The following is a 23,750-nucleotide window of genomic DNA, read 5'->3' as shown; positions in this document are numbered from 1 at the left end:
CCCAGTGTCATAATGGGTTGTCCAACTTATCAGCCATACATAAAAAAAATGAAAAAATTCCAAAAAAATAATCATTCACAAAGTAACATGTATGGTAACTCGTAAGCTGACACGAGGTACTAAACCCGGGTGATAACGACTGTCGTTTTCCAGCCACGCGAGGATAAAGTGAGTTACATTTATACCTTCGCTGGTTTCCCTTTATATGTTGAAGTGTTGACTCCGTTCATAAGTAAGTTCCGTGCTCTTGCCCTCTCACACCATTGCAACAATCGGCAATACACAATAACAGGTAACGAAATATCTTTCCCAGTCTTCCTTCCCCATTGCCGAACAATCAAATATTCGAAACACTCTCGATGTCTCTTCCGAAGAACAATCTAAAATACACAAACATATTTTAAGCAGAATAATAAAAAGAACGGGGTTTTGTATTATTGATCTTGCCCAGGGACACGCCCACAAGACGAGCCGTAAACCCATAATATCCATCTTTATAAGAGACAGGCGCGCCATATATGGAACCGTGCCACGGCGCCGGGTTTTAAAATAACGACTAACCTTTTTTCCAAAAAAAAACTACAAAAATGTTTTACCTTTACCGCTTTGCAAAAAAAGTACATAAAAAATTTGACTCAAATTCAGAAAAACTTCGACACAGGAAAAAGCCTTTTTTCGCCGTAAATTAACTTATACGGGCCCCAAATATAAGCTTGGCAAGCAACCGCAGTATTAGGGTTCATATTAAGAAATTTCCTGCACGCAAAATCACAAAGCTCCCCATATTAAAAAATGCAAATTCCACCCACCTGTATTGGGGTGCGATCCTCATGGTCGATAACCACGAAACAGAGAGGGTTGATTTTAATGAAGAGTCGAAGTAAAGGTAGATGGCCCTTCTCGCTCGCCACATGTACAGGACACTTCTTAGTTTCAGCATGCTCACTCTCCAGACACCATTTCCTACCAGGGTAAGTCCCTACCGGCTCATGCGCCTTAGCCCCTCTCTACAATATAAACATTAATGTTGGGTGATTAAAGTGTTTTGTAAAATCTTTATATGTAGAGTTTTAGAACTATATAGTAGAATGGGGAAAACGGTTCTCGGCGTAAGACGTGTCCCCTTTTTAAAATTCTCCTTTTGTTAGACAAAAATATGATTTAAAAACGGTATTATAGAAAATTTCGTTTCTTAACTGGCAAAAATAAAATCTATACAAACGCTAGATTATGAGAGTCGTAATACCTTCATCATCGCAGTCGCTAACCCCATGTAACCACGGTGTGACGCTATGTATAGGGCAGTTCTTTGTTGGAAATTCCGAACTGGTCGGTCCCACGATAAATACTGAGATACCACATTCTCGTGACCTGAAATCAAATTAATATCTTGAATGTTGTTTCAAGAATAAGGTGAAATTTTCGTGTTTTTCTTATATGGGCTGCAGAACGTGTGTTGTGCTTTCGTTATCGATCGTCTTGTACGATGAGGGAATATGTTTATTTCTTGTTAGCAAAAACAACTCTTTAGGTTGGCGGAGTAACTAAATATGCATTAACTTATACGAGTGTTCATAATAATTTTAATTTGTTATAATATTTTGTATATTTACATTCTCCACAATTTTCCACCATTTACGTTTTGCATACTTTAAATGCCGAAAGCGAAAGAAACTAATTTGAACACGAATCTTTAGTCTTGCCCGGTCTATGCTAAACTTTAATGTATACCTGATATCGCTGCCAGTATAAGCTCGTTCCAACCATCCCATAGATCAAGTATTATAGTTGAACCTATCTCTAGTCCATAGTAATCCATCGTGTTTCTGTCGAATAATTCCCGTTTCGACATCTTGTTGTTAGTTTTTTTGTTCCGTGAGTTGACCGAAAGATTGAATGCAGATACGGGAATTCCAAGCGTGCTTGACAGCAACGAGCGTATGGAACCGATTGTTGTCTATAAATATGCCGTATTAAATAGACAATCGTTTAAACTTTTGCCTTTTAAATTTATGTAGAGATATATATTTTAATGTTAAATTAATATTAGAGTTGACAAGCAGAATACGGTATTTTGATAACTAATATAAAGCGTTACTAGTATAATTGTATTTATTTAGTCACGTTGTAGGGAAACACGACCGGTTATAGTTATACCATACGTATAATGGGTAGGGAAAGATGGGACACCTCTAGTACAGAATATCCAAATACTCTGATCGTGTTTTGAACAAGTAATTAATTATATAACTTTTATACTTATTTGAATTTTCTTTGTTTACTACCAAATGTGACGAGAAAATGGAATGATAAGGTGTCCCATCTTTCCCCATCCTTCTATATTATTCCATAACACGAAATACAATATGGAAGATCAGTTTAGAATCGAGTATAAAGTGTCAAGTCAGAGTTATTTTTAATTCCATGACAACCTGCTAGTAGGTCTTATGCATTATATTTGTAAGAACCAGTCCAAAACTTAAACAACTTACTTTAATAGGATCTATATCGTCCATGATGTGCAGAGTGTCTTTATTATAGCCAAGATAAACATTTAGTTTTGGTTTATCTACTATCTTCGTTGCGCATTTTAATACAGATCCAGAAACTAATCCGAGGTCCTGGACAACCCAATCATCGTTTAGTGCAGCACCTGTCATAATTAGGAGGTTTAATGTGTGTATATACTTTTTCATACTGATAAACTATCATATGGTCAGCGGAAGCTATACATAGCACTGTGGGGAGAGATGGGATAGCTTATTATAATATCCAGGAATCCTAATCGTGTTTTCACAATTAACAACGGTCTATGGGAGTCGTGAAGATTGGTTTTATGATTCTTTAAATATACTTTGCTTATTAACCAACGAGAAGAAAAAATAGAATGAAAAAGTGTCCCATCTTCCCCACCCTACTATATGTTTACACAGCAACAGCACACGAGTTATAAGGAAAAGAAAGACCTTGTTCGCATATATCATATCGTAGATTTAGAAATCCATCACGAAACAAAAATACAAAACTAATAAAAACCGGAAATGTGGAATTTCGGTTACTCTGTAAAATTATTAACTTCATTTATTATACTCACCATATAATAAAATGTATTAAAACTGACCTCCAAATTTCATTTCTAGAAACTTCCCCATCCTCTTATCATCAATAGTTTGTACAAGGAGGTTTTTCTCTATCTGATCCTTAAGATCACGAACTTTATCTTCCGGTTGAACGTCCATTGAGTGTCTCGCATCCTCCAGAACAATGGTGATCCTCATCTTCGAAGAGGATGTGCAGAAGTAAAAGAATAACAACACACTAGTTAACGCCTGTGTAAGCCAAATGATCTGTTTAAAGCATGGCAGGTGTTCGGTGTCGTGGCAGTGGTTAGGGGGCCTATTTACCTCTAACCCACTAATGGTCACTAATGGATTGCCCAAATTATCAGCCATATATAAAAATAAATATCCGAAAAATAATCACTCACAAAGTATCTTACATGGTAACTCGTAAGCATGCACGAGGAGTATGACAGTCGTTTTAAGACTATACTATTGTTTTCTGGTCACACGAGGATAAAGCAAGTACATTAACTCATTCATTCCAATTTTAGCGACCCTATTATTTTTCTAATCACGAAACTGTTTTAATCTACCACTGAGCTAATTTGACCCAGTGTCTTCTGAACTCCACCGCATTTTCATCAACCATATATGCAAAACCACGGAACCTCATATATTACGCGTTGTTTTGCCTGTCCACATAAATACAACACGCAGCCGAAGGAATTTATCCGATAATCATTGAAACACAAAAAAGGCAACAGAAGAATTCTTTTAAAAAATCACAGATTATTCCAGCGGGGTATCATTGTGACGTCACAACGCAACAATTACCCATTGTCATCTGCCCGAAATTACGGATACGCTTTTTGCTTTCCCAAGATCGAAATAATCGAAACGACGGCTCCTATATACCCGTAATAATATTCCTATCATTATAACGACTTGTATGGCTTTATTTGATGCGGCTGTTTAAAAAACCCTCAATTGCTACGAAACTATATCTAAGAATATATAGACCGAAAACGTAGTTATATGCCGACATCTTTGCGTATAATATATGATACTGTGGGAAAAGATGGGACACCTTTAGCGCATAATATCCAGAATCCTGAACGAGTTTTTAACAATTAACAACGGTCAACGGAATTCGTGACGATGCGGTTTTTATATTTATTTGAACGTTCTTGTTTACTACCAAATGGGACGAGAAAATAAAATAAAAAGGTATCCCATCTTCCCCCACACTACTGTACATTTGTTCGGCTGCTTATCCATTCATTTTTCTTCTATATGAGTAATAATACATCTATAAGAACGACCAATGTGGTCTAAATACTCGAGACAGTGTATAGCCATAAATAAGGGGGTACTATTACACCTTTGAGAATTACGTTTTGCTTACAGCTTTACGCAAGACCAAAGAATGTATGTGTTATATACAAACACGTCCGATTTTTTTAATTTGAGGTCGCCGCTGATGCTGAATGATTTTAAAAGGGTATTATGAAAACTCCCAATTGCTTGTTTAAAAATATGCTGGTGTTATTGGGTATTTGAACTGTAATAAGATGCACTGATTTAAGTCTTAAACTATAAAGGTTAATATTAACTCCGTTTAAACTCTGAACACTATTGTCGTACACACCAATCCAGCTGCACTGCTCATTTCGCCTTTGAATAAAGCTCATTCGCATACTATCGTAACCTAACTTCATTTATTACTTTCTGCAACACGGCTTACAAATTCCATTTTCATTAAAATTTCATCACGGCCAGGTAAGCGGTATACCGCGATGGCCTAGTCTTGTGTGACGTAACAATAGGAAGATGCAAACACAAGTGTCACCTTAGTAACATGGCGATAACTCGTATTGCTTCGCAAACAACACACAAAACTTAGTCGTATAATCGAGATTTAATGATTAACCGATCGTCACAGCAGTTTAAAGACCTCTACTATTGTTAAATATCAAAAATTACCAATGTTCTTGCACTGAACAAATTATAATACTCGTGATAAAGTAAAGATGTAGCCCTTGTTGTGACATCTATTGGTACATGGTATAGGGTAGGGGAAGATGGAACACTTTACTTTCTAATATCTTGTCCTATTTATTAGTAAACAGACAGCATTCAAAGAAATATAAAACCGCATGCTCACGACTCCCATAGACCATTGTTAATTGTTTAAAATTCAATAAGGATATTTCAATATTATATGTTAAAGGTGACCCGTCTTTCCCCAGCCTACTATATAGTTAATTTTGATGCAAATTACAATGGGTCCCACTAAAAAGAACTGTCTGCTAATTTACTTGGCGAAAAAACAGTTTATAATATTCACCAAAATTTAAGAACAGCAGTCCTATACGTATCTAGCTTTATTAAAATAATCAACTAAAATTAACAAGAAAAACTGCAACATTATAACTATCGTATACCTGTTTACGCAATGTAGGCCGTTTCAATAGTGAACACCAAAGTATAACATCCAATATTTGCTGTCGCCGCCATTTCAAATTGCGAAATCTATACTCACACAACAAACCAGTGCAAAAGAATCGCAGTTTATTTTACTGTTTCGACAAAACCCTTGGAATTCGGCATGAGTCAGTATAATGTATGTACATAAACAATCATTTATGTCACGCCATTCCGCCCATTGAAGGCCGTCCCGACAAAACGACTGTTGTTACAGCACGTATAGCTGATAGTGCTACATTACACTATAGAATTCAGGGTTTGCTATAAAAACAACGCAGAGTTAAAGGGAAAAGTAAAAAATTAAGCAAAGTATGTCATGGTGATAAACTATATTTTTAACCATAGATTGTTGTACGAGACCTTTTTTATCCAGAGGTGTCCCATCTTACCCCACCCGAATTTATTCTGTTTTAATATTTCGGTTGTATATGGCTACATACCAAAATTACACGGAATCATCACATTTTCAAAGGTATTCCTTGCAACACGAACGATCGATCTTTGTTCTAAACAAAACGGCACCGCAGGTACTTATAGGGAGATATAAGCCTAAAGAATATTTTTATATCAAAAATTGGTGGACAATAATTAATATCCTATTGATTATGTATATACGTTCAATCGATAAATTCTATTCTATTCTGTATTGGTGAGGTCCATGAGGACCTGGGATTTAGGCCAGACTTGGCCCATTACCCCAACACCCTTGTACGTCCGGAAGTGACGTGCTCGCGGCAGTGAAGTTCTTTATTGATGTTCCGACTCTATAGTGTTCCGACCAAGTCCCGTTTTCTGTCCCGATTCTCGACCCGTAGGACTCCATCTGCGGACTATATCTGCGAACTCGTTCCCACACGATTCGCGAACATCATTCTAGGACTACACTCGTACTCACAACGTCACAACCGGACGCACTTCCACAGAAGGTTTATCCTCGTCTGGGCAGCGAGTCACAGCGAGTCATATGCAACTTTGTGTGTAATTGTTTTTCCTGTATACGACTGTTAATTTGGACAACCCATAAGTGATCGCTGGGTTGGAGCAATGTCCGTTAAGTTTCTTGCCCAAGGACACATACGCCGATCAGAGCTATTACCGCCGTCGAGCATCGAACCGGGACACTTTGGTTCTCGATGCACGGACCTAAACCCCTGACCCACTGCGCCGGACAATCGATAAATTAAAACATTCCGAAGTTTTTTTTAGGTACCTAATAAACAAGAAATTGATAGGGTTGAGACACTTTTTCTTATATGAAAAATCCCTAACATCGCCACACGCTTATTTTACTCTAGCGGTTTGATTTGCGGTTGTGACAAGCATTTTTTAAGAATCTTCTTTGTTTTTTGAAACTTGTTGGTACTTTTAGATCAAATGTGCACGTTTTTTCTTATATGCCAATTTTAAAGCGTCTTGCCCAAGAACACAACCACACACGCGCATGGTGGTAGCATCAATATACATATATATAAGCGTTGGTAGCATCGAGCCTAAAACTCGACTCTGGGTGTATTGAATGTAACTTACACTGTCTTGCCCAAAGACACACACGCCCACAATGGTAGCAGCGACGAGCCTTGAACCCATTTCATCTGAGTTACAGGCAGGGGCGCAAACCACTTTGCCACGGAGCCGGTGTCGCGGAAATCTGGTTCCCCGGAAATCTGGTTCCCATCGGCTACTGCGCATGCGCAGACACAGGACATTTTTATCAGAAATCTATAAATCTGGTTTCGAACGAAGATTACTTGAATATATACATGTTTTTAGATTTTATCAGAAATCTATAAATCTGGTTTCGAACGAAGATTACTTGAATATATACAGATTATTTTATCTAATGTGAAAATTTATGTTTTATCGTCCTTTTTTGTTATTGATGACGTGTTAACGGTAGAGGTCACTGATGGTCATACGTCATAATGTATAATTTAAGGTAAAATACAGCATCAATTTTTTTATTAAGAAGATAAATCTTTAAAAAGAAATGTACAAAATATGTTGCATCCAACAATTAACTGTTATTTTTAGTCGGAACCAGAGTATTAGATTTCTCAAAAAATAAGTTATAAGTAGCCAATGGGAACCAGATTTCCGGGGAACCAGATTTCCGCGACACCGGATAATATTCTGACTTCCTCTGAGTCTCGATGTTGGGGAGTAGCTGCCTGAACTTGAGAAACATAACCGCACAGATGTCGCCAGAGCGCTTTCGTGTTGTAGGGTATGGAGCGTACTATGTAATATGTGATTCAGTTATTGCCCAAATCAAACTTTATTAAAACACGTAGTACCGCGAGATAAGTAAGAGTAATATGCTTAGACTGCAGTGAGGCATTGGTGATTTAGTGTAAGTGTATGCTAGTTAAGACTGAAACATGTTCGGAGCTTAATGGTACGCATATCTTTATACTGTTTTTAACGTCTATAACAGGTACACTAATTGCATATTATTAGTCGTGTCTTAACACAGGTTATATAAATCAAGCTTGTACCAACAGAAAACCAATGTGTTAAACTTGATTAAACTCAATTTTAAAGTTACCACAAGCATATGTCTGATTTTAAACGTCTGTTTCGACGTCAGCGCTCAGAGAAGCATATGTTACATGAAGAAGAACAACAACAATCTTCAAGTGGTTTACAAACAGAACGAAATGCCGTTTCAAATGCAGCAACCAGTAATATTGGGAAGAGAAATAGCACTTTCTTTCAGAGCTCAACTGGTGAAGAAAACAATGTAGACGATCATTTTAAAGAACCAAAAAGTTGGCGGAAATCCTTTCGCAAATTTCGATGGAAGAAAAAAGATCCTCCGATAAGTATGTCTACTGACAACATCCTTACTATCCCAGAATCTGCCGGTGATAGTGCGGATATGGGCCAACCAACTGCACAAAACTCTCCAACAAAAGTGAGCAAGCGTTGGTCATATTCTCCGGATTTATCTGAGGAAAATGTTCCTGGGGCCAGAGAGTTAAGAGGAACTTTGGAAAGAAAACTAAGCGTGAAGCTAGAAAAAGATGAAGCACAAGCTGGTGACTACTTTGGAAAGCATAGAAAACAAAACATAAACAGCCTTCAAAATAATGAAGAAAATAGTTTACCATCCAGCAAACCTTGTGTCAACAATAACGAAACAGTAAGTTTTTTATTATTGTAAGTATTTCCATTAAACATGTTAAATTGTTCTGGCTGTTGAGGAATTTTTATGTTGGTTGTCTACCTATTTTTAAAACTTATAGACCAAGCCTATCTGTACATTTTAAATACAACTTGCATAGCCAATTAATTATGTTTTTAATCAGTCATTTGTTATTCATTGTATTCCTAAAACATATTAAATAAAATATCTTGATATATTTTATCTTAAAAGGTAATATGAGTATACTGTTACATATTTATAGTTTCAAACATATATGTTTAATAGGACACTATATCTGAACAACCTGGTGATCATGAAAATACAAACAAATTAGAAGTTAAATCTGATGAAAATGGAAATGTTTTTCAGAATGTAGAAAATGATTTACCCCCATTACAACAAGGTAAAATATGTGGAAGTTGTGCACGTAGAATGAAATTTAACACTAAATTACAAAGTTGTATTTCTAAAATAGAAGTATACATATACCTACTTTCTTAATAAAGAATTCTTATATAATAAAATACAAACAGAGAAAAATGAATACTTCTTTTAGCATATTTTATGTAAAAAAAATTAGATTGCTATGAATTATTTTAAAGCATTCAGTTAAGGAACTTTTAAAAAGTAATTGCTTTGAATGTCAATAAAGACCATGGAGATTAAGTTAAATTGTGAAGTTTTGAATGTAGCCAAAGGATTAGCAACTCTGTTAATATTAAAATATATTAAGCCTTGGGGGTGTTGGAATATTATCTTATGCACCATCCCTCTATTAATAGCTAGATAGATAATGTGCTTTTATTTTGGTAATTAGATCAACAGTGGCAATCCTCATGTACAGAAACACCTGAAGAGGAAGAAGAGCCGTATGACCTAGGGGTGAGTGAGAATATATTTGTTACTAGGAGTATGCCAATGTATACAAAAACTGAGATGTTCAATTTTTTTAGTTGTAAAAATACTGTTATCGCATGTTATGAACTTAGCTGGAATAAACCAAGTAATAAAATGTGGGCTCATTTTAGTTGTACTGTTCAGACCTTATAGCATGGGGCCTTTATTCCTTTAAAGGGCTGTTAAATATCTCAACTGTGGTAATAGCTGTAGTTTAATTTTAGGATATAGATGCAGTCTTAAGCATGGTTGACACTAAATCTACACTGAGGAGTTTACATGGACAAGGTGCAGTAGATGAAGGTCACTTATGGGGAGCTGCTTCACTACATGCCACTGGAAGTAAATATTCTAGTCCTGTTTTATCATGTGTATAGGAATACAGCATATTAATTCCACTAATAAAAATAGTAATAACCAAATTGTGCATATTTGTGCCACATAATTAACAACATTTTTTTTAAATATTGTTTAGTTTAAAAAATTAAAAAAAAATTTTTTTTAAGGTTTTCTGCAACGCAGTCGAAGTGACACAGCATTTGAGCGTGTTGCCGAAAGTGCGCTTGAAAGTTACCACTATGAACCTGAACCACAACAATATTATGAAGAACTGCATGAAGATGGAACTAATAATAAAGTAAGTTTCTCTCATTAAAATAGAAACATAAACTACAATTTTGGTACTTTCATTTGTAATCAGAATGGATTGAAATATTAAATTAGGACGGATTTTCCCTGTTTTATTATGCTTTCCAGCAAATTGGGTTGTGTATATATTACGTGACATTCATACTGATTGGTGATTTGTTTTAATATAAAATAGTTTTTAAAACCTTTTTAAATGAAATCCTTTTTTTTACAGAGTGAAAATGCATATGCTTATCCAACACCAGACAGTGACTATGTCACCTCAGCTGTAAGTTATTATTAAACACATGAATATATAACTTTATTTCTTGAGGTATATTACAATATCAATGGTATACAAATATATCTAGTTACAAATAGTCAAATATGTTGTGTATGTTTACTGCTGTTTAAAAATGAAAACATTGTTAAGAATAGTAACCATCATAACATATGTAACAACTAACAATGTAGGCAGACTATTGTGCGTAGGATTATTATAGTTGTTGGACATGATAAGCAATACATTCATTTTTAGTACAATGACAATGCCATGCAAAATTAAGATTTTCAATTTTGTTTGTAGAATGTAATCTTATGAGTATAAGTTATTGACACAATTACTGATAAACTAAGTGTGGACAAGCATATTACCTTTATTCTTATACATTTATTTCTTGGGTTAATACAAAACCCTGTAAAGTGGCGTCTCTGCCTCTGATATTATTAACAAACCTTACTAGGGTATGGAAGATAATATATCTTGGGATAGCAATGAGTTTGATTCATCATCGGAATCGGAATATGAAGATTATTCTCAATCCGATGTAAAACTTCGGAAACCACCAAAAGTAGACAGGGTAAGTAATTGATCTACAGCCTTGTTTTTAGGTAAATGTTTAGAATTTAATAATTGCCTATTGTAATATAATTTTTGTAATATCTGTTGATACCAGACATAATGATAGGTTTAAAAAAAAATTTTCAGTTAAAAAGAGACTCAATAAAGCTTACTAAATTTTTCACCAGTGGAGTAATTTCAAAATATATATTTTTAATTTATCATAAATGCTGGTTATGTTTATTAGTGTGTGATGGCAATTACACTTGAGTCTTTAGACTAATACACTTAATCGCCATTTTGAATAGTGAGAGCAAGCATTTAATTTGGATATACATGCTATTATGGGCTATGGCTACCTGCCACGAATGTATGTGTTAAAGTGTACAAAGTTCTTTACCATTTTATGAATATTAAACCATGCGTTACCATTTTATGAATATTAAACAATAAAGCGTTACCTTGTTCGCTATTGTCCATGTATCAGGTTATAACCATTTTACCCATTACCATGAATTTTAAACAGCCTGACTTTGTCATGCTATACACGCAAGCACAACATATATAACCCACATTATGCTATTACATTACTCACCTAATTTGGTTTTATATAGTGATTTCAATTAGTCTAATAACAATTCAGTACAAAGCTGATGTCTTTTATCTTATGCCTTACTTAACAGACAAGTAAAGATTTGGGGAAAGAAGTTCAAAAACTTTGGTTTTGGGAGAAATCATCATTTAAGAAAAGAGTCAGCAAAGCTCCTTGTAAGAGTTATTTTTAAATTATTAAAACAAAAATTGTGGCATAAACTACAAAGATTTCACAGTAAAAATTACGTTTGGTTTTGATCAGAGTTTAAACTTATTGGTGAAGACATTCTTGTGTTCCTGGCTGCTTTCTATACTAAGTTCCCATAAAAAAATTACTTTTTACTTTGTACAACCCCTAATTTTACTTTATGCTTGTAAATAAGACATATTAGTTAGATAACGGATAATGATAATTGGTTTTCTTTTAAAGTTTTCACAATATTATGACAAACAAACCCTTTTTGTAAATTTCTCAACCTTCTAACTTTTCTATTTTCTGAAGCTGTTGAACCGGAACCAAGCTCCTTTGTTGAAATTGACATTCCAACGAATCGTCATCCGTTGCCACGGTTACCGGATCCTGTACCTCCGGATCTAACGGAGGTTCAGTTGAAAAGAAGAAGAATAGTTGGTACCATCATCTCTAGTGAAGAATCGTATATTGAATCATTGCAAAGGTTGGAAGTGGAATACAAGTAAGTTCAGTTAAAATATATAATAACATTATTATCATATATATAGGTTATCAGTGTGCTTTTATCTTATTGGAAATTACGTCTTTTATTACATTTATTATAAGTTTTACATTTTTTGAAACAAAATTTTGTAAGAAAATATGAAAGCTATATTTTAAAACAAGGTATTGAAATCCGGCAAAAACCTTATATTTTGAAGTCTTTAATTTACATACTTATTATTAAATATATAACTTATGGTACAATGATTGGTAATGTGGGTGTTCAATAGAAATTAAGAGTTTTGCCGTAATATTGGTGTGGTAGGTATGGTACTTTTGGTAGTAGATTATTTTAATACAAATAAAGCTTAAAGCATTTACAGTTTAATGGCACCGCCGTTTCATGTACATGAAATATTAATTACACTGACGTGCTTTAGCTAAACAGGGTTTTAAATTTTCAACAGCATACTGGACTACCTATCCAACTTAATATTATCTTATGTAAAGCTGAAGGTAACAAAACTATATTGTCAAGTTTTCATTCATAGTTTATGTTTACAACACTCAACACAATTTCACTATTTTTAATTTCCCATTATCATGTTCAGTTTTCATTCTGTTGGTTTCATTTTGAATGATAATCATACCAAAAGCATGAATGTTAGTTATTTGAATGATTTAATATGCTTAATGGATTATTTTTTTGAAGGTGCAGTAAAATATTTGTTTTTGCGGAAGGCTACAATTTAAAGTTCGTGGTTGGGTTTAAGATGGTTAAGTTACATTTGGCAAAAACTTTGTGATGAAATATTGTAATTTTTCCACAGTTTATCAAAGTTTTTTTAAGGCTAGTTTACTGACTTGGCAATGTACTATTATCTTAAAGTGTGTGAATTAGATAAGATATTACAGTTGTTGTCTTTGTTCATTTCACAATACATTATTTGTGAGTAATGTCTATTAAATAAATGACAAAATTTTCAGCAATTATAAACCCTTTGCGAATAGGTGCTAAACCTGGGGTGACAGAAAAGACATGTCTACCCTGGAATTTTCTGCCTTGCATTAACTGGTATACATTGGAACCAAATTTGTTCCATAGGAATTCGCAGCCACCTATTACTGCCTCCCCTACATTTTTAAATAGTTTATGATACATTATATCTAACATTTCAGGCAAACTTTGCTAGAACAGAGGCCTGCATTAATTGGAGCTGAAACTGTGGAAAAAATCTTCTACAAAGTCTCCAACATCCTACAGTGTCATAAACTCTTTCAAATTGCTCTTGCTGCTGCAGTTATGGATTGGGATAACCATGAATGTATTGGACGCACTTTTGTGGCCTCCGTAAGTATTTTATTAACTAGATAAATACATAAGCGAATAACCTTTTCTAATTTTTGAAGTATTTGTAATTTTTTTGTAGCATGTTTTTACTATTGCTGTTGTTTGTTTACTAGATGTTGGAGTAATGTTTCAACTGTGACCTAAATTCCAGGTCTCATGACATGCCTCGTCTACACTAGTCCCAGATAGAATTGATTTGTTTTTACTTAGACAGCTAATGCTATTACAATTTGCTTAATATTACATGCGCGTTACTACTTATATTCTTAAGTGCTAATCATATTGCATTTCCTCAATCATATATCCAAAATAATGCTAAACCAAAATGTGTTTAGTTTTCCAAATCCATGGTCCTTGAATGCTACAGTGACTACATAAATAATTTCAACACTGCCATGGACATCGTAAGGAAAACTTGTGTTCGGAAACCGCAGTTCCTGGCATTTCTACGAGACCGACAATCGAGCAGCTCATCCAGGCTTAATCTGTATGGTTTGATGTTGAAACCTGTGCAAAGGTTTCCACAGTTTATAATGATTGTGCAGGTTGGTCAATTTGCTCTTTTTTTATATTTACCTCAGCAAGTAACTTAGAGAATATGGCAAGATTTAACATACTATCAGACCAAAGTCATGGCACCCGTTCCTGGGGTTTAAAAAATGAGTCAACTTGGAGCAAAGAGAGTAGTAAAAAATTACTGGTGGGACTATTAAAGTAACTGGACAGACTGTACAAAAACAGTTGGTAAATTGACTGGACAATATGGACAGGATTAAATGTTACAATATTTGATAATGGCCATTTTATATTAATCTTTAGTTCCCACCATGTATCCAATACACAATGTGTGCCCAGTTTGCCAATGTTTTAACCAATCAAGAGTGAACACAGTGGACTAGGACACTAGGACCCAAACTTATGCCATAAAAACAGCATCATTAAATACTGAATTCAGTAAATGAAGCCAAGAATTTTATGTCCAGACTACTGTCTGTTATATTTGCCTCTTATAATTTTAGAAATATCCCCCATACAGGATCTATTGAAGAGAACACCAGACAACCACAATGATAAACTTCCCCTCCAACTTGCACTCACGGAGCTTGAAACCTTGGCTGAGCGACTTAACCGACATAAAGCTGAAGATGAGGACAGTGCTCATTTACGTGCGCTCATTGAAAACAGCAATCTTAAACTATCAACGCACACTAAAGATGGCAGGGTTAGGAAGCTGCTGAAGCAAGGTAGGGATGGTTGGGTTTTGTTATACAATTGTGTATCTATGTAGGGCAGTGGTTCTTGAACTTTGAGAGTACGTTCTTTTCAACCTGCCTTCAACAGTGTAACATAATCTCTATCAGCTGTACACTTCCTCTTAAGTAGCTGTATTGCTGTACATGGCTTATGTACTTTGTTAGTTGCCTTTACCAATTAGTGTCTGAATTATTGTTTATTAATGCCATGCATTTCCATAGCTCGTTCATATCAGTACTTAAGCTTTATTGGTTATTGGACACATCTACCTTCTTGTTCATAATATGGGGTGCAGTGCAACCATTAGGTTTAGTAATAACTCTTTATTTTTACTCAACCATACACTCAGCAGCAGGGGTGTATCCAGGAATTTGAAAAGGGGGGGTCCGCAAGTTTTTGCTAAGAAAATGGACGCGTATAAACAGAACTTGCTTGATAAAAACGTACTCTGACTGACATAGATAATAACGTACATAATAAAAACGCGTAAGATTGGTTTTAAACTACAATATTATGACTTCTTTAGTATTTTTTAAGAGGAAAGGTTCTAATTTTACCACAAAAAAAATAAAATTTTTAAATACTTTTTTAAATAGTATTCAAAAGGGGGTGTCCGGACCCCTGTGATCCCCCTTTTATACGCCCCTGCTCAGCACTGAGGTTCCGACTTACTACCCTATCCCTACAACTACATACCTCTTCCACCAATATAATAATTAGAAAATAATTGATTGTTACAATTTCCAACAGGAGAGATGAGGGAATGTGAACATAATGTTGATGGTTTGCTGGAAAGAGTGAAAGATTCATTGATAGTTCTCACCAATGATATGCTCATATGCTGCTCTATAACTAACAGGTGCCTTGTTTTAAACTATGTGTTCTTACAATATCCAGAAACGCAGACAGTGAATGCCTATTTAGACATTACATATGGTGCAAAATTACATGTGTGTGGTGGTGTATATGAAGTTTAAAATGTATGTTACAGCTAAGCGGTGAGCATGAGGTTTAAAATATTTCACATTTGTCTGGTATATTAGAAGACATTCTGTTTCATAACTTAGCAGTAGTTTCGTTTAAATACATCATGTATTCATGTGTAAGTCAATAGAATAGAAATATTAGTCTGATCAAGAGAATAAACTCTCTATTGTACATACTACATATAGTATGTGTGACAGCAGTAACATACATTATGTGTATGCTAAATACAATCCACTACGATATCACAGACACTTGTAAATATTTGTTTCCAAAAGTGAATTAAGAATATCTGTGAAAACAAGAATGTGTGATGTTTCAGACGTCAGTATCACCGTGGTGGGGGAGGTACAAGCAAGGACATGTTTAAAGTGAGGTGGAGGGAAGGATTGGATGTTGTGGAGGTTACAGATGGTCCTCCTCAAGCAGAGAATGAAGTGAAACGTGAAACTCTTCACTCGGATTTCATTCTTCTGCAGAAAATAGGTGGGAAGAATTTGATTTTGTTTTTACCAAAATTCAGCATAATTGTAATCAAGAATTTATAACCGAAAATCAACTTTTGATTGTTAAACGATAAACATTGTGCAGAGCTGTCTTAGTTCTGCAGAATACATTGACCCAAGAAAAATCGACACAAAACATGATCTTACTCTCTTTTTGTGTGTGTGGTGTACCATTGTTTATTAATAGTGTATGTGTTCCTATTAATCAAATTTTCAATTTTTTTATTTGCAGCTAAACTTGTGGAAAACCTTCAGTCCCCCCATGAAGGATTATCGCTACCTGTTGTAGATAAATGCATAGCAGATCTTGAGATTAAAATACGACAAGCAGAGCAGATGGCAAGCCAACCTGATGATTCGTGTATCACGGTTCAATTCCCGGGAAAGTAAGTTGAAAGTTGTCTTGTTTTTCTTGTAGTAGTTACCGGAAATATGACATTTCTTTTTAAGTGTAAGGTCCACTGTGATGCCAGCCAATGGCACCTGGGGTTTGAGTTTGTCCAAATTTTTTTGTCTTCATGTTTTTTTTGGTCTGCTGTTACATCTTCAATGTAGATTCATCCTTTAGATTTCTTCATAGTATACAAGATCATAGACACATGTCATGTATCGACACAAAACACTGTTAGGCTTAAATTTATATATTGAGTTTGCTGTTTATACCCATACCTCTGTGTATACTATTTAAATAGCAAACAAACCCATACTAGATTACTATTCCATTTCTAGTTCTTAGTCCGATGAAATGTCTGTAGGACCTCACCCATATAGAACAGAATAGTAACAACAAGTCTTATTTTCAGGTTGGAGAAAGTCACACGAACATTAATATTCCCATATTCCTCACAAAAGGATGAATGGCTCGATGTTATTTCAAAAGCTAAACTTGCTAACGGTGAATCATTATATATTCTAAGTCTTATGTAAACCTTTCGTCTTTAAAACCTATTCTTTGCTTGTTTTGTTTAAATAGACTTGAGAAAGGGTATTGAGAATAGTCTCAAACCCCTTATTGCTTTAATATAACATGAATTTAGTTTTTTTATCAAAGAATATATTTTGGTCAGTTTTAACACATATTCAGCTCTATTTTAGATGCTTTTTTAAAATTTGGTTGCAATTAAACTACCATTGCTTTACACTGTTTACAGTTTTCCACATACATAACCTTTAACAACAGAATAGACCTAAAAATACTTTTTATATATTCACCTTTTTTTAGTATATTATGATAATTTTTTCATTTCTATTTTTTATCCATATTCCACAGAGCCATCAAACTTGGATAGTTGGTTCAGTGCAAATTCTTCTGATTCAGATTCACTTTGGAAACCACCGTTATTTTTAAGATGTCTCTCAGCTCATACCTCGTATAACGAGTTTCAGGTGTCTTGTTAAGTTTTATCTTTTACATTAAAGACTATTTTATGATGTACCAATATTTACAAACACTCTTACAGTATATGTAAATGTGACGACTTTGCTTGTTTTCTTGACCTTGGGAATTTTGTATAGTGGCCAACACATTTAAAAATATGTTATGTTTTTAAATGTAAGTGTAGTTTTTAATTGTAACTATTTTTTGAACATTATATATAAAATTTGAAGAGTTTATTTTAATGTATTAATTCAGACTTAAGTCATTGAGTTCAAGGACTGGTTCAGAGAAGGGTTTAGGTTGAAATATTTTCATACAACAATACACCTTTATACAGCTTTTGTCCTTGTGTTAGGAACTTCCCTGTATAATATTACAGGTGGTGTAACAAGCTATTGTGTTGACTTTTATCTCCTTTCCATTTTCAATTTTAGAAATAGTTTTGTTATTTATTATTAACCTTTAACATTTTACATATATAAGCACTAGTCAATTTACAGTAGAGCTAATGTGTTTTAACATAACAGGTACAATGTGCTTATGCCTTCATGCCCGTACCTCATGTTACTCTACTATGGTTGTCATGTTCTGCAAGTACTGTACTTGCTGTGGTGAGTGTATATTACATCACAGATGACAGGGTGGAAAAAGTCCATGTTATGCAGGTAAAATTTATAGTTATTTCAAATGTCAATCCCAAACAATTAATGACTCAATCATGTTTTTCAATTAAATTAAACTATTACTTTTCCTGTTATTTGTTTGCGATTATTTCTAAATTAGTTGTTCGGCAGTAGAGCCAATAGTTATGTTTTTTTTAATCATTATAGTAATAATAATAATAATTTTCATTATATTGCTTATTTGTAAAGACCACCACTAGGGTTTACCCCATTTTAAGGTGTAAAGTTAAGTGGTAAAACACATCTTGTTATCCCTGTTTAAAAATCGCACCAAATTCCCTCACAAACTCCTAACATTGCGCCTAAAACTGGTTTTACGTGTGTTACAATGGGATAATGATGGTTCAAAAATGTATTCTTGTGTTAACTTGCAGGTTGAGAGTTCTGTTCAATGTATGGAGCATTGGAATCCTAATAATTCAATACATTCGGTATGGTTGGGCATGGAATCTGGATGGTATGTGATTATAAAATGCTAGTGTTTGAGTTAAATATGGCTTGCCTTGGGACTTTTTTTTAAATCTTGTCCTACAACATGTTAAATATTTAGCTAAGTGAAGTATTTAGCTCGTATATGGAATATTTCTATATGTAACCAAGAGTAAGCAGTTTGATAAAAAAAATGCGTTTTTTATTCAGTCTTCTAGAATATTCATCAGAAGGAACATACAGAAAACTGAATGAAGTTACCATGCCAACCATGTCCACTGTCATGATAATGAAAGCTTATCGCAATAATTTATATGTTGGTTTATTGGATGGCACACTTGCTATGTATACCAGACCAAAAGGTGATAAATCATTTGAAACACTGTGTTCTTGGTTCATTGATGCGAATGGTACTTATATAGTAATGGACAAACTTGGGTCTAAATCTCAGGTCCCTTAATGTGCTGTAAGGACACCACCGACATATAGAATGAAATGTCTATGTACTATACATCATTTAACAGGCAAACTTTGGCCTAGGTCCCATGGCATTCCTCCCTCATATAGAATAATTCATTATCTTACTATCTTTGATGTATCTACAGGAACCAATGATCTGAACTATGTGTCGTCTATAGTAGTTGGTACGGGCCCTCTGTCATGTTTGTCACCAATAGATGGAATGTTATGGGGCTGTTCAGGCAATGACGTTGTTACAATTGATATGGAAAATTTTAAACCTGAAAGGTGGTGCATAGTTATACATTGTGTGTTGTCCGTTTTTAAACTGTGTTTTTAAAGTTTATTTGGAGAATGTAGAATGTATAAATGTTAGTTTAGTTGAATACAATATGTACGTATATGTATATGTATATCTTAGTTACATGGATTAAAACATGTTAGCTAAGGGACATGGTTTATGCTAAGCCTTTTTTCCTAGAAAAATACGAAACATGTATTGCTTGTTATGTAATATGAAACTATTTAATGCAAATTGTAGCCTATAGTTCTAACCTCCTATGTACATCTCATAGTACACGATGTCTTGTAACTGATGGTGAGCAGTTGGTTGTTAACCTCGTTACAAGGGTGGGGTCAGGTTTGTGGGTTACCTTCTGTGAGGAATGCAACTTAAACCTCTACCATCTGGATTCATTAGAAAGATTGCAGGAAATTAATTTATCTCGAGTAATAAGAGACTTCACACAAGGTATTATAACTTCCATGGTTAAATGTCTGTATAACAGAATGACATTTTTTCGAAAATTATGGGGTTTGAAAAACAAATTATATATACTTTTATTTTTAATAATATATACATTTGAAAATTGATTCCTTTTTAAAATACGTTTGAAATTTGTTCCTTTTTTAAAAGAATTTTTATTAAATGATGAGTGGCTTGATGTCCACTACCAGTTTTAATTAAAATTTGAACTATATGATTACTTTGTGCAAAAGAGTCTGAAATACTCGCTTGTAAAGTTTTGGTAATTTTAAGGCCCGTTTGTGGCTTTATAGATCTCTTTTCGTTGACTAATTGTTGTTGTTTGCGATAATCATTTCCATATATCTTAAGTACAACAGTAGTTTGACTTAATTTTAGTATACTGTGTATTTAGTAGCCCTTATTGTAAACATTCATTTTGTGATACAGATGTAGAACCTCATGTTTCCTCAGCTGATAAGAGCATGATCACAAGTTTAGTAAGTGGCAACTGGCAGTTGCTTGCTGGTACAAGTAACGGTCTTTTGTTGGTGATGCCTTTACCTAAATTACCAGGATCTGTGCCTAAAATAACAGGTGAATGTAATACTACTATGTGTTGTGAGCTTTGGAAGATCCGAGTAAATTAATCTAGATAGGGTGTGTATGTGGAGTCAATTAGCATAGTTTATTAAATAAAAATGCCGTTAATGGTTTATAATAAAGACAAAATTAGTTTCTTAACATTTTAAATATATTTTGGCAGTAAAGGCTGTTTTTATACATTTTATTTTATAGCAGTGGTACTCACTGAGACAGAGACACATGTTAAATGTTATTCATTTTTATTTAATTATACAGTCTATAAGCATTAGACAAAATAAAAGAGAAATTTCTATGTTGTATGTACTATATATATTAAAGACAGAAGTGGCACTTGGTTCAAATCACTAAACCGAATCTTCACTTTAAACCACAGGTCCTTGCAAGGTTTGTCATCATAGTTTATGTGGTCCTCTTAACTTCCTCTTCGCTCCTGATCTCCCAACATCCCACCACAACAGTGATCTCATCCCGGAGTACATGGCTTTCAATGAGGATCAACCTCCTCCCATTCCAGAGAGGGATGATGAGTCTGTCAGATCATCCGTCTCAAAAAATGAGTAAGTCGCACACGGGCTTTGAGCGCACTGTATGGTATATTATAGCTGATGCAAAAACAATATAACTAAGTATTTATTATGAAGCGCATAGTGTTTTGCATCTTTGAAATATATTTTATATTTGGTAGCAAGACCAGCTGAACATATTTTACCACCATCACTCAGAAGTTTTTTAAAGCAAATTACTATCAATTAACCATCTACTAAACATGCCTAAAAACTGTACATACCATTCTCTGCGTTTCCAGCAATAATTTAATGGTCCTGTAATTCAGACCTTTTTTTAATTAACACAGGCTGTTTATTGAAACCTAGGCTTCACAACCTTACAGATTGTTAGTATAATTATCAAGCCTGTGTCATTACCATTTACATTCGTGTCAGGATTGAAGTTGAAACTCCATATGAAGATTTAAGTCCACGGTCGTCAAAATATCGAGATCCTCCATTACCAAGACCTTCCAATCTATCTGTTCATGATATTAGTAGTGGAAGTAACATACTGATCGAAGATGGATCTTTATATGAGAATATGGAAGTTCAATCAATACAAAGCCCTAGAAAGGTTTGTAGTGGTTTGAGATGCATTGTGCAATTCGGAAAATGTAATCATAGACTTGAACGTCATGCGCACTGTCGAGTTATGACTTGTGGAGCAAACATAGATCATGCCCGCTGTCAAGTTATATGTTGTGCCTTTACCAGACATCTCATGCTTTACAGTTCATATTCATATACACTACTTATAAAGGATGAATTAATACATGTTATGTCCACTGGTCCACTAATATGAACAATTGTATGAATGTAACTTACTTTATCCTCGCGTGACCGAATAACAACAGTCGTTATAACACAGGTGTTTTGTTTCATACACCTCGTGCCAGCTTACGAGTTACCAACCATGTTACTTTATGCCGTTAAGTTGTAACATTGTTACCTTCTTATTTTTCAGACATGATGTATTTAGATACTGCATAATTACTTTCCGAGTTATAACATTGGTCAAGTAGCATATTTAAACTAAAGTACATATTAGCAGCAACTAATTTTTGTTCATATTTAACATCAATTTATTTCCAGTCAACTTTCATTCACTGGAACAAAGCTTCTTCACGTGATTGTCCTGTCATAATAGCATGTGGGGAGGGGTACCAAAGGTTTTTTTCAAAATCAACCAAAACCTCCAGTGACCAGCTCGACAGTGAGCATCAGGCAGCCACCATACTATGCTGGAAAGTTGTTTGAATTCCTGGCTGCAAAATTTTGCACTTTTTGGTGAACTTTAAAATGTCAGGTTTAGGTTATGTAGTATGCGTCACTTAGCTTAATGGTTTCTTTGTTCATTCTACTTAGCTTACACTTAGTTGCTTTTTAAAAGCATGTTTTGTATGGTAATGTTTAACTATTTTAACAACCTAACTGAAAAGTATTCGCATTACACATGTGGTGCAGTTTCTGGATGCCTGTGTAGTGCTGGCACTACAGTGAACATATATTCCTGACAACTTAACATTCCAAGTCCATCACAATCTTAAGAGCCAATTATATCCAACAGAATTAAGTCATTTTTCATAGAGTACTTATTGAACACTGTTTGAGGACAAGCCAAAATGTCAACATTTTTATGCACCTGGTTAATGATCTTTGTAGCAGCCATGCTGGCGTGGTTGTGTTGCTTTTCTTTACGCAATTATTTGAATCTAAAGAGTGCTTTTGTTAAATTCTTGTCCCATAATTCCTAACAGCTCAAGATTTTATAATTAAATATTTCAGCGATAATTTTGCCGCAATTTACTGTAAATAGCAAACGGTTTTCTGCCCTATTTATGCCACAAAGACTTACTTCTTGCTCATCATAATATAATTAACATTGCACACAGTTTTCAGCCATGGAATTGTTGCACTGAATACTTTGTGCAATTCTCTGTTATATGTTGTTACTAGTAATTCATATAAGTGGTGCTTACATGTATCTTTTACCTAAACTTTTTGTGTTTTTGTATTTTAATTACTTCAAAACTATCAGCTTCTGCGGTGATATCTTGCGCTTTTTAGTTACTCCGCCTTTTAAGCTCTGGGTGAATATGTCATAACATTGCATATTTTCTATTTTAGGCTTTTTAAGCATTTAAAATAGTAACTCTCAACTTGCTTGTCATTAAAACTTTAACAAAATGCCATTCACATTTGTATTGGATAAAGATTATTAAATCTTTTTTAACGGTTTTATCTTCTCGTTGGCAAGTTTTGCTGTAAAAACAATTTGCCACTCATTTACGCATGGCAGATCTTGACGTATGCAAGAAATAGACCGAGTCTGCGTGTGGCAAAACCTTGGGCAAAACAAGCAATATATCACGCTAAAGCCTCCACCGGTAAATTAGTAAAAATACTAGAAAGTTATAGAACATTACGAAGCATGAATTTATTAACTGCAAATTAGAGATAGATGTAGTTTGTACCAAA

General features: G+C 34.4%; 2 protein-coding genes across 2 annotated transcripts in view; one reads left to right on the top strand and one right to left on the bottom strand.

Moving 5' to 3' along the window:
- Nucleotides 1-3,715, bottom strand: part of LOC104265753 — a 5,747-nt gene extending 2,032 nt beyond the window's left edge. Inside the window, exons 1-6 of the mRNA XM_009860429.3 lie at nt 3,122-3,715; nt 2,493-2,653; nt 1,732-1,957; nt 1,247-1,371; nt 810-1,007; nt 186-380 (exon numbers count right to left, since the gene is read on the bottom strand). Coding sequence (XP_009858731.2) covers nt 186-380; nt 810-1,007; nt 1,247-1,371; nt 1,732-1,957; nt 2,493-2,653; nt 3,122-3,452 — 1,236 coding nt within the window. The 5' untranslated portion in view covers nt 3,453-3,715. The remainder of the gene's footprint in view (nt 1-185; nt 381-809; nt 1,008-1,246; nt 1,372-1,731; nt 1,958-2,492; nt 2,654-3,121) is intronic.
- A 4,296-nt stretch (nt 3,716-8,011) lies between these two features.
- LOC100185117 (rho guanine nucleotide exchange factor 10-like protein) lies at nt 8,012-23,508 on the top strand. The gene is made up of 26 exons (XM_026834470.1): nt 8,012-8,691; nt 8,980-9,097; nt 9,512-9,576; nt 9,816-9,933; nt 10,098-10,228; nt 10,454-10,507; nt 10,962-11,078; nt 11,743-11,827; nt 12,156-12,348; nt 13,509-13,680; nt 14,016-14,225; nt 14,717-14,924; nt 15,685-15,793; nt 16,241-16,404; nt 16,657-16,810; nt 17,228-17,319; nt 17,695-17,810; nt 18,330-18,467; nt 18,860-18,942; nt 19,125-19,276; nt 19,520-19,661; nt 19,949-20,124; nt 20,569-20,715; nt 21,098-21,281; nt 21,666-21,846; nt 22,365-23,508. The coding sequence occupies exons 1-26, from the start codon at nt 8,104-8,106 to the stop codon at nt 22,527-22,529; spliced, it is 4,062 nt and encodes a 1,353-aa protein (XP_026690271.1). The 5' UTR covers nt 8,012-8,103; the 3' UTR covers nt 22,530-23,508.
- Nucleotides 23,509-23,750: the final 242 nt, after the last annotated feature.

The sequence above is a fragment of the Ciona intestinalis genome, chromosome 5 (assembly GCF_000224145.3).
Source record: "Ciona intestinalis chromosome 5, KH, whole genome shotgun sequence".
NCBI lineage: Eukaryota > Metazoa > Chordata > Ascidiacea > Phlebobranchia > Cionidae > Ciona > Ciona intestinalis.
This window is presented reverse-complemented; position numbering and strand designations above follow the sequence as displayed.

Bases quoted from the DNA above. Each gene is read 5' to 3' on its own strand.
- LOC100185117 (XM_026834470.1), top strand. From the start codon at position 8,104: ATGTCTGATTTTAAACGTCTGTTTCGACGTCAGCGCTCAGAGAAGCAT. The intron at 9,577-9,815 runs GTGAGTGAGAAT...GTTTAATTTTAG, and splicing joins AAGAGCCGTATGACCTAGGG to GATATAGATGCAGTCTTAAG. The intron at 12,349-13,508 runs GTAAGTTCAGTT...CTAACATTTCAG, and splicing joins AGGTTGGAAGTGGAATACAA to GCAAACTTTGCTAGAACAGA.